The 14,551-nt window shown below is 38.6% G+C and overlaps 2 protein-coding genes across 6 annotated transcripts in view; both read left to right on the top strand.

Annotated features, from left to right (window-relative positions):
- The window catches only part of LOC145777160 (CLIP-associating protein 1-B-like), a 37,288-nt gene extending 34,743 nt beyond the window's left edge, over nucleotides 1-2,545 (top strand). For all 5 annotated transcript variants that reach the window (XM_082588468.1, XM_082588466.1, XM_082588467.1 and 2 more), the window contains 3 exons: nucleotides 205-414; nucleotides 586-705; nucleotides 1,866-2,545. In XM_082588468.1, the coding sequence (XP_082444594.1) occupies nucleotides 205-414; nucleotides 586-705; nucleotides 1,866-1,931 (396 nt within the window). In that variant the 3' untranslated portion in view covers nucleotides 1,932-2,545. The remainder of the gene's footprint in view (nucleotides 1-204; nucleotides 415-585; nucleotides 706-1,865) is intronic.
- A 5,305-nt stretch (nucleotides 2,546-7,850) lies between these two features.
- Nucleotides 7,851-11,446, top strand: LOC145777303 (uncharacterized). The gene is made up of 4 exons (XM_082588654.1): nucleotides 7,851-8,161; nucleotides 8,409-8,516; nucleotides 10,004-10,130; nucleotides 11,033-11,446. The coding sequence occupies exons 1-4, from the start codon at nucleotides 8,048-8,050 to the stop codon at nucleotides 11,218-11,220; spliced, it is 537 nt and encodes a 178-aa protein (XP_082444780.1). The 5' UTR covers nucleotides 7,851-8,047; the 3' UTR covers nucleotides 11,221-11,446.
- Nucleotides 11,447-14,551: the final 3,105 nt, after the last annotated feature.

Here is a 14,551-nt window from a genome sequence, read left to right as displayed (position 1 = left end):
GATGTTGAATAACTGTGATTACTGCTGGAATCGAACCCACACTCATCATGGCCACGAACTACTTTCTCCAGTCATCAAATTTTTGTGTGGCGCCTCTTTCGATTGTCGTGTCATAGTTCCGTGACGACTTCGGTAACTTGTGTCGTCAATTCTGACGTCTTTCCACTTGTTGTACGTGACAGCTCTGTCATCATTTGCTTCCAGGTGACGCGCGCTGCAGAGGAATGTGGCAACTCCTTGTGCACTCTGCTGCCCTCTGTGTTGACAATTAACGTACTCAGCCCGCTCACTAAAGGGGGCAACAATGAAGGAGTGCAGGCTTGCCTCAAAATGCTTACGAACGCAATCAACCGATCCACTCATGATGAATTGACCAATCGCATCGTCTCAGATCTTGTCCCGGGATTACTTGAGGTCAGCTTTACTCTTTACCCACAATGCATTGGTTCAGAACGGCTTTCATTTCTCACAAGTTTTGTGTAACCACTTGTGCACTGCTCTTTGTTTGTTCAAATCGTGGCGTTTATGACGAAACATTGACCGCATGCGACCTGCGCTTGATTGACATCGACATAATTGTTACAGTGTTATGACAACACGGAGAGTGGGATTAGAAAGGCCGCTGTCTTCTGCTTGGTGGCGCTACACCGCGTCATTGGAGATGCGAGGTTATGCCACCACTTGTCCGGCCTGTCCGGGGGGAAGGTAAGTGGCAATCATTCATGAACCGATAGAACGTGAAGTGAGTTTGTTGCGTGGAAATAAAACGATGAACTTGTAACAACAGTTTTCGTTTCTATTGACTGAGCCACTTTCCACCTCGACTTGTATGAACCAGTGACGTGAGCTTCTAACCAACAAATTGTTGATTCCTTCAAATCGGTGGAGTGACTGAGCTCTTACATCTTTAATATTCGCCACTTGTTAGCGCATGTAGAGGCAACTGCCCCATTCGGGGGATTCATGGCCGTTGTGCTGTGGGGCTGAGTATTAGGGTGGCTCGTTTTTGAACTTTTTTTTAAATTCTCTCGGGGTAGTGGGGAAATGGTGCCAATAAGTGAGAAAACGCTCATGACAAAATTTGAGATTCTTAAAAAATTGTCTTCAGCCTCCTCATGGGGCCCAAAAATCGAAAAATGGGGTCAAAAACGCATTTTTTTTCAAAAATATTTTTAGTTTGGGTAGATACAATATTGTTTAGATATATCTAATTAGCCTAAAGAAAAAAATTGAAGTCATTTGAACTATTTCTTCAGCTTCCTCACAGCTTATAAAAATTTCGGTTTTGCTGAAAATTTCGCATTTTTGTTTGTGGTTACATGATACATAATTGCGTTAGACATTTTGCCAGCTATGAAACGTCATTGTATTCCTCTTTATAGACCTGCCCTGAGCTGTTGCGTCATTTTTTAATGAAATTGGGTTAATTTGGTAGGAAAAAGTGACGTATTTTATTTGAATTTACGTCACTGACGAAGTTTGTAGTTAAGTAACCACAAACAAAAATGCAAAATTTTCAGCAAAATGAAAATTTTCAGAAGCTGTGAGGAAGCTGAAGGAATAGTTCAAATGACTTCAATTTTTTTTTTAGGTTGTTTAGATATATCTAAACAATATTGTATCTACCCAAACTACAAATATTTTTGAAAAAAATTGCGTTTTTGACCCCATTTTTCGATTTTTGGGTCCCATGAGGAGGCTGAAGACAATTTGTTACAAATCTTAAATTTTGTCATGATTGTTTTCTCACTCATTGGCACCATTTCCTCACTACCCCGAGAGAATTTAAAAAAAAAGTTCAAAAGCGAGCCACCCTACTGAGTATGTGCTCTCGAAGCGTGTGACGTCATTGACTCCTCTTGCAGATGAAGCTGTTGCAGCTCTACATCAAGCGATCCCAAACAAACACTGCTGATCCTGGAGAAGTTTGAATCTCACCTGGACTTGTTGCTATGACGATGAGCAACATCGCCTATGACATCACCATCGCTAGCTATTCAAAAGCCGAATCGTGTTGCACCTTTGTATCGTTGATGGACACGCCGCAGTCTTGTTGCAACTTTGCTTGCCAATCGTGACGTGTCTGTGAGGTGTCGTGTCGGTGACGTCACTGATAACTGTACGCTTGGTGTTCGGTCGTGTCGGAGAGCAAGTGCGACCTCCCGTGTTGTTTCCTCCATTTCGTCATCATCGCTTGGTGAAGCTCTTCAATTGGGGATTTCCTCTCCACAACATAGTTTGGTGTTTACGTTTGTTTATGTTGAAATGTCGTCGTCGGTTCAAGGGCGACCTGGCTTTATGGTACCTCCTGACAATATCTTACATGCCAGTGACGTCATGATCGACGTCATCTGACCTATCATGAGTTGCTACTGTGTGAAGTTTTAAAGAAATGTCGACTTGTTTCAATAATTTTTTTCTATTTTTACACCAATTTTATGTGATCTCACGTATCCTGCGAGGACTTTGATGGTAGCTTCAACTGAACTGGATGTGTTTGTTTTTTTATCGAACGTTGGCTGAGAAATATATTCAATTGCACGAACTACTTGTCCTTGGGATCGTAGATTCACTTCTGTCAGGTCAACAACTTGCCCCAGGTAGGTCACTCACAGATCTCCACCTCGTTTGTGATGTCACTTTGGATCTTTTCTGTTTCACACACGTCATCAACATGCGTCTTCAGAGTGAGTGGTGCGGACCAAAGCATGCTTATTGCTTACAAAGTAAGAACTTACCGCCCCGATAGCTCAATTGGTTAGCGCGTCACTTCTGCAACGAAGAAACTTCAAGATCAAGCGGCGCTGGTTCGACTCTCGGGGTGTGCGCTTGAGCAACGCACGTTAAGGACTGCTCTCCATTCAGTGGCATCTAATGGATGGAATAATTCCCCGGCAACAAGACTTCAACAATCGGAAACTTCACTCTGTCAATCTCGGTGACCGGGCATGCGTCAGTGATTCAAAGCCTCTACAAGTATGCTAAACTGCCAGGATTAAGCTTTGCAAGAAGCTTTCCCAGTCCGAGGATAAAGATTCAATCAATCAAGAACGGAACTAAAACAATCGACCTTCACTGTGTGAAGTAGACGCGTTTAGGCCTCGTGCGATACTGAATAAAACCAGAGTTTTAACATGCAAACGAAAACTTAGACAGCACAAGGTTACTTTGAATGTTGTTCAACCAAAGTGCCATTGTTTACAATCAAGCTTGCCCTCACCTTAAACTTGTCGAAACCAGTTTTGACTGGTTCCACATATTGTCTATTGTTAAGTACGACATCTCTTCACCATCTAATATTTACCGAAGCTGATACCCATCTAATAATATTTGTTTCCAAAGGATCGGCAGTTTTTGCTTAATCCTTTGCAAATTGTTTCTGTCGCATGTCGCCATCATGCTGTTTGAAATGTTGAACAAAGACAGCCTTAACCAATTCCCTAAATGATAGTTCAAACACCTTGTAGAACAAACAGATTTATAACTTGTTGTTAACACTTTGAAGCTGATTTCTCTACGTGACCATGGTAATCGTGACAAGACTTCAATATTTTCAAAGGTAATTGTTTCGAAGCGAGTTGGTCGTCATAGCCCCAACAACGACGGTTTTGTCACTGAACAGTTGGCCAATGTCACTTGAGACGAAGAGACAACATTCTTATCGAAGACTGATTGAGCTTTGTGGTAATCAGGAGAAAGTAAATTTCACTCTTATTGTTCATGGTAACACTTTGCGATCCAAATTCTGATTTCGAATTATTTTACAAGTCAGAGTAGAATGGCGCAGCGGATAAAGTGCTCGCTTTCCAATCAAGCAATCCTGGTTCGACTCCCGGCCTAAGCTGGTTTTTCTCATCCCCAGATGGTTGGTTGGTTTTGAATCTTCATTCTCGGACTGGCAAAGCGTTGATAGATAGGATGGCGCAGTTCCTGAAAGTTTCGCATACTTGTAGAGGGTTTTGACGCAGGGCCGGTTACCGAGATTAGCAGAGTGAAGTTTCCGATTGTTGAAGTGTTCTTGCCGGGGAATTCTTCCATTCACTAGGTGTGCCGCTGAATAGAAAGCAGTCCTTAAAAGATTCGAACCAGCTCCGCTTAGATCAAATATGGTACTCACCTAACCTAGAGGCAGAATATAGTTGAGCTTGCAGCAGCTAATGATCTCATTCAGTCTAGCTAAATTGAAAACAGTCGTTGAAGCGCATAAAACAACCGCTCAACTCGTTGTTGTAAATTTACATTTATTTTATGTAGGCTATGTTTGTAGCGTTAAGGTTTTTCTGCTCGGCGCGCCTTACCTTGATTGTTTTCTCTGATCGCGCCTCTTGCCTCACTCAGTCTCAGCAAGCCCGTTTTCATTAGAGCCTTTCTTGCAGTGTTCAGTTAAAGGGACTTTCTGTTGCTTTATGTTTTGATTGTGTGAGACTGACTTACTTTGTTCGTTTTATATTTATGGCTTGTGTTTAGCAGATGTACTTCGTTTCTTAGTTCACTAAAACCTATTAAATGGTTGTTTCACTCGTGAGTTAAAGCCATCGACGTTGATCTTGCAATTTCTTAGAGAGGATAACATAACCCTGCGTCTATCAATTCGTGCCGGAAACAATCAAAAAGAGCCCACCTTGAAAAACAATAATAAGATTTCAAACAATACTCGGTAATTTATTCGTTTCCAGGTCCTCTGAAAGGATTCCAATCCCCTAAAGTGAATCTTAATCCAAAAGTATCCATGTCAGCTGGGTAGAGGTGGGCTGCAAATAGAGATGTAAATGCAAAAAAAACGAACCGTTTTTTTTAAAAAAAAAACGTGTTTTTTTTCAAAAAAAACTTGAGCCAAAAAAAACACTCGTTTTTTGGTTTTTTTTTGTTTTTTTTGTTTTTTTTCATATTTTTCTGGAAAAGTTGCAAATTTTTTGCAATTTGCAGCTTAGTTTCATTATAGTGCTCTTGAAAAACATTAAATTACTAAAAATGGTTTTATTGGTGTGCTGAAATGCCTAAGTGTCTGTGTTTGGCACACGGCATATGTTTTTGCATAGTCCTATGTTGTTTCGCATTCTCAGGCATGTTTGTTGCAGCAGACCTGACAAACATTGAATTAATGCAATTTGATACATGACATAATGTAGATGAGTTAATTTATTTTTCCTTTTATGGAAGGTAGCCTATGATGTTAGTATACTGTGGTACAGGTTATTCTTGTACACACTCAATGGGTTGACGAAATTTTGGCAAAAACAAGATGGCAGTATTCAGAACACACATTGCCTTGTTTGTGGTAATTTACTAATGCAAGCTATTGCCAATAGCTTGTTTAAACATGTTTTGTAACTGATAGCTTACCAACGATGTATATGCTTTATAAATGTTGAAACAGAAGTATTCTTTTCGTGTGTTGTAAGATCTTGGACACTTCGTCATTGATGCTTCTTGCAGATTATTTGTGACATATAGTGCAAGAGATCTTATCACTGATATTTTTAGCTGTCATAAGTTAGTGCATTTGTCAGAAAAGGTTTAGCTTAATGTTCCTTTCAAATGCCCACCACCCATGTTGACTATTGCTAGTAACTACCAACCCTGAATGAAGAAATTTTCCCTTTAAAATGGAGTTTTTCCAGCACTGCTCAGTGTTCACATAGTGAATAAATGCTTTATAATACTTTTCCTAACAAGTATGAAGTTTTACCCATATTCCGGCAATGCAGGATAAAGATACAAAACAAACATCAAAGATGAAAAGTTATTTTATTTGAGAACTAGGCCTACTGCTTTTTTAGATAAAAAGAAATTGACCTCTTGTCGTTACCGTTACCCACCAATAAAACCATAATGCAAAACTTTAATTTTTTTTATTAGGTAGAGGAAAGATTGACGAAAAGTTTGGCAAAAACATAATCGTGCTAAAGTCTCAAAGTCCTGCAAACTAGTTTAAATTGGATGGATTAAGTGCAACCATACTTCTTTTAAACATGTCTATGACAGCACAATGATGTGATTAAGGGAAAAAAATATGACTATGACATCATAAAGGAGTGTTGAACCTCTTCAGGGAAAATAAAAAACATCAAAATGTTTCCATCCCTCACTACATTTAAATGTGATTTGGGCTAAAAGTTGGGACTTTAGCACTACACTGCTTTTGCAAAACTTGTCATCAATCTTTCCTTTACCCAATTATTTTCTTTTTTTAATTTACGCATGCTTATTGGTGCGTAACGACAAGAGGTTAATTTCTTTTTATCTCAAAAAGTAGTAGCCAAAACTTGTTTTAATGTTCATAAACAGATAGCCTACCCCAGAAAACATGGGGGTAGAGCTAAATATTATCTAAATATGTTGAGCGGTTCTTGAGATATTGCCGTTTTTTTATTGCTCCTTATCTATAAAGCCACCTAGTGGCTAAGGTCATTTCACTTATAACTCGAGAACCGCTTGTGTGATTTTCATCAAGTTTGCACCAAATGCACATCAACTGGAACAATCTCTTGACGTTGTACTGGAAAGGGTGTGGTGTGCTGGTGAAAAGTGTCTTTGTGAAGTGGACAAACAAGACACTGACCACCTGCTCATAACGTGACATGCCCATTAACCAAAATCCCAGTTGGCTTCGAAACTGTACACGAGTGTGGTACTGCATTTAACAACTGCCTGGACCAAAGACAATACTTAAGATGTGCCAACCATAAGACACTGTGTTACTATTACTATTTGAGACGATGAGAAATCTTTATGGCTCGTGTGTTGAGACTTGAGAGACATATTGTCTGATTTGAAATAAGTTATACGAGTTATGAGACTATTTTTTTGTTGAAAGAGACGCTATTGCAATGAGTTTACCCTAATTGCTGCATATTGTGACATTTGATGTCAAAATAAGTAAAAAAAACAAAAAAAACAAAAAAAACGAGCTCGTTTTTTTTAAAAACAAAAAAAACCGTTTTTTTACATCTCTAGCTGCAAATCCCAACCCTTCTTGTGACGTCACGATAGGATCAATGAAGACGGTTTGCAATAATATCACTGTTGATTTAATTGTCTTTACGTCACCCACGGGGTTTTTGGATGTTCGCCATCCATGTAATTGCTGAGCTACTAGTCAGGAAACAGACAATCAAGAGACATTTTGCCAATGTCAACCAAGTCGACATTGTGAGCAAATAACAGAACTTGTCGTCACTTGTCTTAAATTTTCAGAGAAAATGCACTAAAGACGTTAAAATAAATCATAAAATTAAAATCAAACTGGTTTCTAAGCAACTACAATGCTCATTATTCATCAGCAAGCGTCGAACAAGTCGCCTCCGCGTCGGGAATCTGTAAGTCGAAAAATATTTAGCAAAATATGATCGGCCGCAGCTTATTGCAAAAACCTTAATTAAGAAAATGGGATTTTCTCAATAAAATGTAGGTATCTAACTTCCAAAGAAAAACATTTTTCATTATTTATTTGACATTAAACAATCAGTTCTGGAGCCTGAAACGACTGATTCGCAATTCAAAAGTGGCTACAATATAAATATAGCAACATCGACTAGACACCTTCATATTAAAATTGTGCATAGCTTTGGACAGTGTTTCTAAAATCTTTTTCATCTCTTTCGCAATGCAACATTTAAAGTTGGCTGATAACAGACTGTGACAGTCAATTGCAAGAAAATGGAAGTGAACTCTGACAAGATGTGATAAATTTTTCTGTTTTTATTCGTAGGCCAGATTCCAAAATACTCGGCAAAATTTTTAAGGATTTTTAATTTAGTTTCGAAATTCCGGAAAGTTGACAACTACAATATTTCCATTCAAAGCAAATTATGACGCGAGATTATAGAAAATATTAAACAAAGCAAAAGAGTTAGGCTACAGCCTACAGTAGCCTACTTTTTTCAAGCAAAAACTTAAACATTTTTGTCATAAGTTTTTGTTACTTTTCTGAGAGGTTCTTTGTTCTTTTATTAAGATCTGTTCTAACAATTGCTTCACCGTTTTTATGTTTTCATAAACAAGTTTTATAAATAAGAAATATTACAAACACAACAAAGCCGGCACGATGCTTCTTCTTTGGATTGTGTGCGTCACTGGAATCTCATTGTCTTCAGCGCTCCACAACAGCCACGAAGTCAAATCGGCCCTCACTGCGGAGGAATACTTGGATGAATTGACGGTGAGTGAAAATATGAAACAACTTGAAGCGTTTCAAGTGGTTTTCACAACTGATTTATATTTTGATGATTTCCTTATTTTGTAAACTGGACTGCAAGCAATATCTCTTGTTGTCCTTCTAGGCGAATGATTTCATAGAACTAGATTCTGTCGAAAGATGGACTTATAACTCTACCAAAACAATTATGTTTCTCTGTTCGTGGTGAAATCTTTCCATTTTGTCAATTTCTGCTGATCATTTCATTCAGGAAAGCGTCAATTCGGAGATAGAGGAGAACAGCATGATGGGACACAAACCTCCCAATCGTTGGTACTACAGTGTGGACAACATGAAGAACCAAGTCACAGATAAAGTGGTGGGTTGTTACAACCACACCTGTCACCAGTGGCGTACGCAGGGGAAGGGCATTGGGCTATAGACCCATTAAAAAAAATGTTTCAGTAATTTAACAAAGTAGATTACATTATTTAATGTGTTTTGGATAACACTGTTAAAGCAATTAACAAAGCTAGTATGGACTAAGCAAATACTAAATACATGACCATAGGCGTAGCCAGGGGGGGGCGAACGGGGCCATGGCCCCCCCCCCAAATTTTCAAAGTTTGGATTCCGAAGTTGAACCCTTTGTTGAAAATATAATATAATTTGTATAAATTTATATTGTTTTCCAAGACATCTGGCTATTAACACCCCCCAGGACTTGTTTTAGACACACAGAAAGACACCATAAATTTTGCAAATCGTAAATCGCGCAAAGTTTACGCGATTTACGCTTCTTTTAACTAATCTGTGGAAGCAATTTCAGAATCGCTTACTCTGTAGGGTTTTTGTGTAGCTGAGTTTTTTGTGTTCTCTAATTTTTGCCGCAGTTTTTGCCCGTTTGTGTGTAGATAAGAGCTACCTTTAATAAGTTAATAGCTGTTTATCTGCTAATAAGTTTCATACAAATATTACCCTGAAAGTGTTTCCAGAAAGCGTTATAATCCATTATTTAAGTGTAATTTTGCAAAAATTTTCCGGGGGAGCATGCCCCCGGACCCCCTAGAATACGCGTGCCTTCGGCACGCTCTAACCCCCACCAGCTTTATTGCTTCCCTTGCTTAACCCACCAGGATGCGCCACTGCACATCAGGTGGCAATGTCTTAAATCAAACATTTTGTCGTTCTCTTCAATTCATCAAATATTTGGCCCCCCCCAAAATTTTTTTCTGGCTACGCCACTGTACATGACTCAATGCCCTTTCCTCTCTGCGTACACCACTGCTTGTTACCAATAGGCTATACCCTCAGATAGATATAGACCATAAGAGACATGACATCATCACACTCGGAAGCGAGAGATAAATAAGTGCAAGATACGAAACCCACCAAAGGGGCGTAGACAGGGGCCCGGAATAAATTGATGCCTAAAACCTTTTTAAAGCGCCGGGAGTAAAAGAAAATGTTTCGTATGATATGATGTAAGTTTTAGTGGTGTCTTGTGTTGGGGGCCTGGAAGTTTTATTGGTACTGGGCCCAATGTGGCCTCTCAAAGGGCCTTCCCGCCTGCAAGAACAAGCCGCTGCAACATCTGGTAAAACTTTGTTTGATTTTTGTTTTGGTGAAGATCAAATTTGATTTAGTGATATCTCATTTGATCATAATCGTGTCTACAACAACAAGTGGCGCCGGTTCTAGATTAATTACAAGAAACAAGACAAGGCTCACTTGTTGTTGTTCAAGTGTTTGTCTTGTGATAGCAGAAGTATTGTGACGTCATTGTTACTATCTTGAACAGCGTGGAACGGAAGCGCGATAAATTTCTGTTTGTTTTAATTTAAACAAAGAATTCATAATCTTCAGGTTGAGAAATCCATCGGGCTTCTTGTCATCAAGCATTTCAACTATCTGGTCCATCTCAGGAGGCAGTTGGCCAAGCTCAACAACAAATATCCGGATAAGGTTGATCTGTGGCCTTTCTATGTGCAAGGTAAGAGCGCAAGTAAGAGCACTTTTGATAAAGCATTAAGATTGATCAACATAGCAACTGTTCATTTTTTTTCTCTTTGTTTTTTTTTTACTTTTATAAGTTTTGAAAATTTTAGCCTAGCCTACTTGCTTTTTTCTCTTTGTTATTCTAAATTTTAAAATTCTGCTAAGGTGTTGCGACCGTGCCATATTTTAAACTAACTATCCTGTTTCAGTATCAAGCCCGTTTCAACATTTGCGTCCTGTTCGCTTCTGCCTCTTCCTAGACCCCTGTTATGTTTCGAATTTATTGTAGGCTATTTCTTTGTGACTTCCAGAAATAAAAATAAACTGAAACTAAACAAACGACCGCTGACTGTGTAAGTGGAAACTGGAATGCAAATAATTAGCAAGCATCACTTTGGATTTCTGATGTTGGGCTTTGAACAGCGATTTATAATGTCAATATGTTCAACTTGGCACGTAAAAAATATTTGCATCAATTGAGCACGAACAAATAGGCTACCGTACCTAAAATCAACAAATGCAGGAAATCCATTAAACGCTTAAAAATGTTACAAACAATCGATCTAATTTTGATGCAACACTGTAGGAATATACTTCAAACTTAAGATTATATTGGTAAACATCACTACTTAATAGAATATAACATCACTAATGTATTTGATGTATAGTCTAAATAGTAGCCTATTATAGACTATTATATGTTCAAATAGCCTAATTAAATTTTTCCTATTTATTTTGTAATGACCTTTTGTATCATTATAAAGTTTTCTCCAACATGTAAAAAAAAGTGTAATGATTGTTTCTGTGAAATCCCCATTATTTTAAATTAATTCAGAAACAAATTATCTAGGTAGGCTACAACTTTAGTTGATCGATTAAACAAACAAGTTGTTGCAGAATCAGAAGAAGCCGCACCTCTCAAGAAAGCACCAGATGGTGAATCCCCAGACGGAAGTGACGAAGCGGAACATGGTGAGGAATATGGTTCTAGGTTTGTAGGGTGGAAGCAGCCAGAGTGGATGGATGGCATCTTTGATGAAGTGGCAAACTTTAGAGGAGACTTGGAAGACATGATGGAAGATTAAAATATGAAACAATTATGTTTGTCTGAGACTATGCTTTGATTTGATGTCAATTTTAAATGCACTAAAACAATGCTTGGAACAAAATGTAAAAGATTTCCCTCTCGGTTATTCTTCCGTCTATCTATATTTAGAGTAGACGATGCAATTCCCATTTTTGGTTTAAGGAGTCTTTTTAGTTGCGTTTTTGTTGATAGATTACTATCGCAATAAATTTTTTGCTGCATAATTTTTGAAAGGTTGAAGAAAAAATCATAAGTAGCTTTGAGCCGTCCACTCCGTTAGCCCAGTGGAGCGCCCGACTGATGCGGCATTAGTTCGGCCCTCCGAGTCTGCGCTTAAGCAACGCATTTCAGGACTGCTCTCCATTCAGCGGCATCAAATGGATGGAATAATTTCCTGGCAACCCCATTTCAACAATCAATCAAAAAACTTCACTCTGCCAATCTTGGTAACCGGCCCTGCGTCAAGAGCCTCTACAAGTATGTGAAACTACCAGGAATAACCAATCAAGGCTTTGTCAGTCCGAGAATAAAGATTCAAAACCCAACCAAGTTTATTGTAATCTTGCAAGCCAACATAGTAGGCTACTTATTGTAGTGATGTTTGTTCTTGAGTAATTCATCCAAGTAATCAAACTTATACAGTAGGCTGTCCAATAATTTTAGAGATTTAAAAATTGTTTTTGGCAAACATTCTTAATGGTTAGAAAAATAAAAGTAGGCTAACTGCAGTTGGGGTTACCGGTAGCTTGGCTATTGGTTTTGGAAGCACTGCTTTTGAAGAACATATCGATAATAAAAAAATTGGGATGAGGCAATCAGCTTTCAGAGTTATGTGTCCCCTTCATTTAATGTGTGGTGAGAAATGAGAATATAAAAACAATGCTGCTTAAGATATTTGACTTTTGCAAGCAACAAGTGCTTATAACAACCAATTAGCTTAGTAGCCTAAGCTTGTTTGTTTAAAGCTAAATTTGGAGTGTCTTGTCGCCTACTTAATTGCTACTCTTGCTAGATCGGTTTGCTTTTCGTGGTAAACTCTGCTGTATTGATCTCGCATTAAACTGTAAATAAACTTTATACAGTAGGCTACCTCAGTGCCGGTCTTTGGGGTGTGCATACCGTGCGATGGCACAGGGCCCGCAAATTAGGGAGCCTGCAATTTACTCAGAAAATTAGGGATTGTAGATCATACTGTAATGTAGGCTACTGTCCCTATCAGAAAATGCAGTAATCTTTGTCATTTCCAATGGAGAAAACTCGATCAATTCGATTCACGAGCAAGTAGGCTATCGGTATTTTTGTTGAACATGCTCTCAGAATGCACCAAATTCAAAGTAATTTTTCAAAATTTTCTGGGGGAGGGCCCCCAGACTCCCCCGCCGCTGGGTGTCGCTTTCGGCGAATACGCCGTCAGGCTTCGCCGGCCGTCAAACCCCCACTCTCCTCTCAAAGTACCTAGCTGCGCTACTGAATTGGATCATTGTCATTGGGGCCCGCAAAGCATATTTCGCACAGGGCCCGAAATACCCTAAGACCGGCACTGGCTACCTACTTCTAATATTTTAGACTCTGTGATATTTCTTGTTGTGTCTTGAAAGGCCAACGTGTTGATTTTTTTGCGTTCTATTTTCTCAATCAAAGAAGGCAACTATAGTCTATAGCCTAGTCAGTTAATAACTTTTTGAAACCAGTTTTTATTTTTCCTGGTAGTTTCGCATACCGTAGGCTACTTGTTATAGAGGCTTTGAATCACTAACGCAGGCTCAGTTGCAGAGATTAACAGAGTGAAGTTTCCAATAGTTGTGGAAGTGTTGTTGACTGTCTCCTAAACCTTGAGGCCCTAGGCTTCAGCCTTTATAGGCCAGTATAATGGTGAATCCGGCACTGCCTGTAAGACACCGCCAACTAATCAGAACATATGTTTAAATAACCACCGTTCAATTGTGACCCCTATGACATTCAGCCAAAGAGTTGATTATATTTTGACCTATTTTTGGTAATCAACAAAAAAAGAGTAATGAGAATTGAGATCCCAAAGTCATTATTTCAATTTAAGTTTGTATCCCCTAGCCTTAACCGATTAGACAACGCTGGCAACAGCGGAACGTTCATTCAATTTATTTTCTATCAGAAATGTTTACGTTTTTATTTTGATTTAACTGCAACTTCCTGATTGGTTGAAACGGTGTTCCTGTAAATTGTGATTGGTCCAATGATTCATTTGTCTTATCAAAAATTTTTATGTTTAAGTGTCCACCTTGGCAAATGTTACGTAATTTCAAAACTTGATTTCGGAGTGGAATGAATTCGGAGTCGAAAATAATGAAAAATTTTGAAGTCAGATTGGGGTGGAGTCTGGTTTCATGAAGTCGGATTCTCAACAATCCCACTCCGCTCAATACTGACACTGGTGCTACAGAAAAAAAGGGTTAGGGTTAACCTAACCCTAACCAACGTCACTATTAGGCTATAGCCTATTATAGGCCTAGGCTAGTTTGTTGCAGTCACTTAAGAAGAACAAGAGTTGTTCTCCAAACACTTGTTTTTCCCGTTTTTACTTGTGCCTGTGAAACATGGAAACCAGCATTACAACTTCAAAATACCATTCACACATTTCATAGACAATCATTAAGAAGAATTTTCAAAATTTCGTGGATTGAACATAGCCTAGCCTATTCACAATGACTTGTTAAAAGCTATGGCGCTATAAGAGAAACTCCCCTGCTTCAGCTAGGGAAGCTTTAGCAAGTCAGCAAACGTCAAATTCTCTGGTTGGGACATAAAATACGACATCCCATAAACTCAGTTTATAATGAAACTTTCCTATAATCAAAACTGATCAAAAGCAAACGAAATCAAGGAAGACCAGCAGAAACATTTATGCGAAGCGTTCGATCTCTTACAATGCGCAAGAACTGATGGATTGATTGATTGAACATGAAAAAATACGTAGCCTGGAGATAGGCTACACCTCGTCTAGTCAAGTTAAAAAAGTTGAGAAAAAAAATGATTCTGGTCACTAGTCTAAAAGTAAGATTTTCCGAATTGATTAAGAATTAATAACCCATTAGCCCTAATCTTACTTTTTTTAAAAGCTTTTGTGCACCGCAAAAATTAATGTAGGCCTAAAGAAAAAAAAAATTGACTTCGATGGGCGTCGAACCGATCTCCTCACGATTATAAGGCAAAAGACGAAACTACTGAACCAAACGCGCCAACAAAAAATGCTTGCATTCTCACGATATAAATACAAACTCTATGCGAAGTAGCAAAAAGTTTGTGGAAAAAAAATTTCGCAGCTCGGTCACCGAGATTGACAGAGTGAAGTT

Source organism: Aplidium turbinatum, chromosome 9 (genome assembly GCF_918807975.1).
Source record: "Aplidium turbinatum chromosome 9, kaAplTurb1.1, whole genome shotgun sequence".
NCBI classification, from domain to species: Eukaryota; Metazoa; Chordata; class Ascidiacea; order Aplousobranchia; family Polyclinidae; genus Aplidium; species Aplidium turbinatum.
This window is presented reverse-complemented; position numbering and strand designations above follow the sequence as displayed.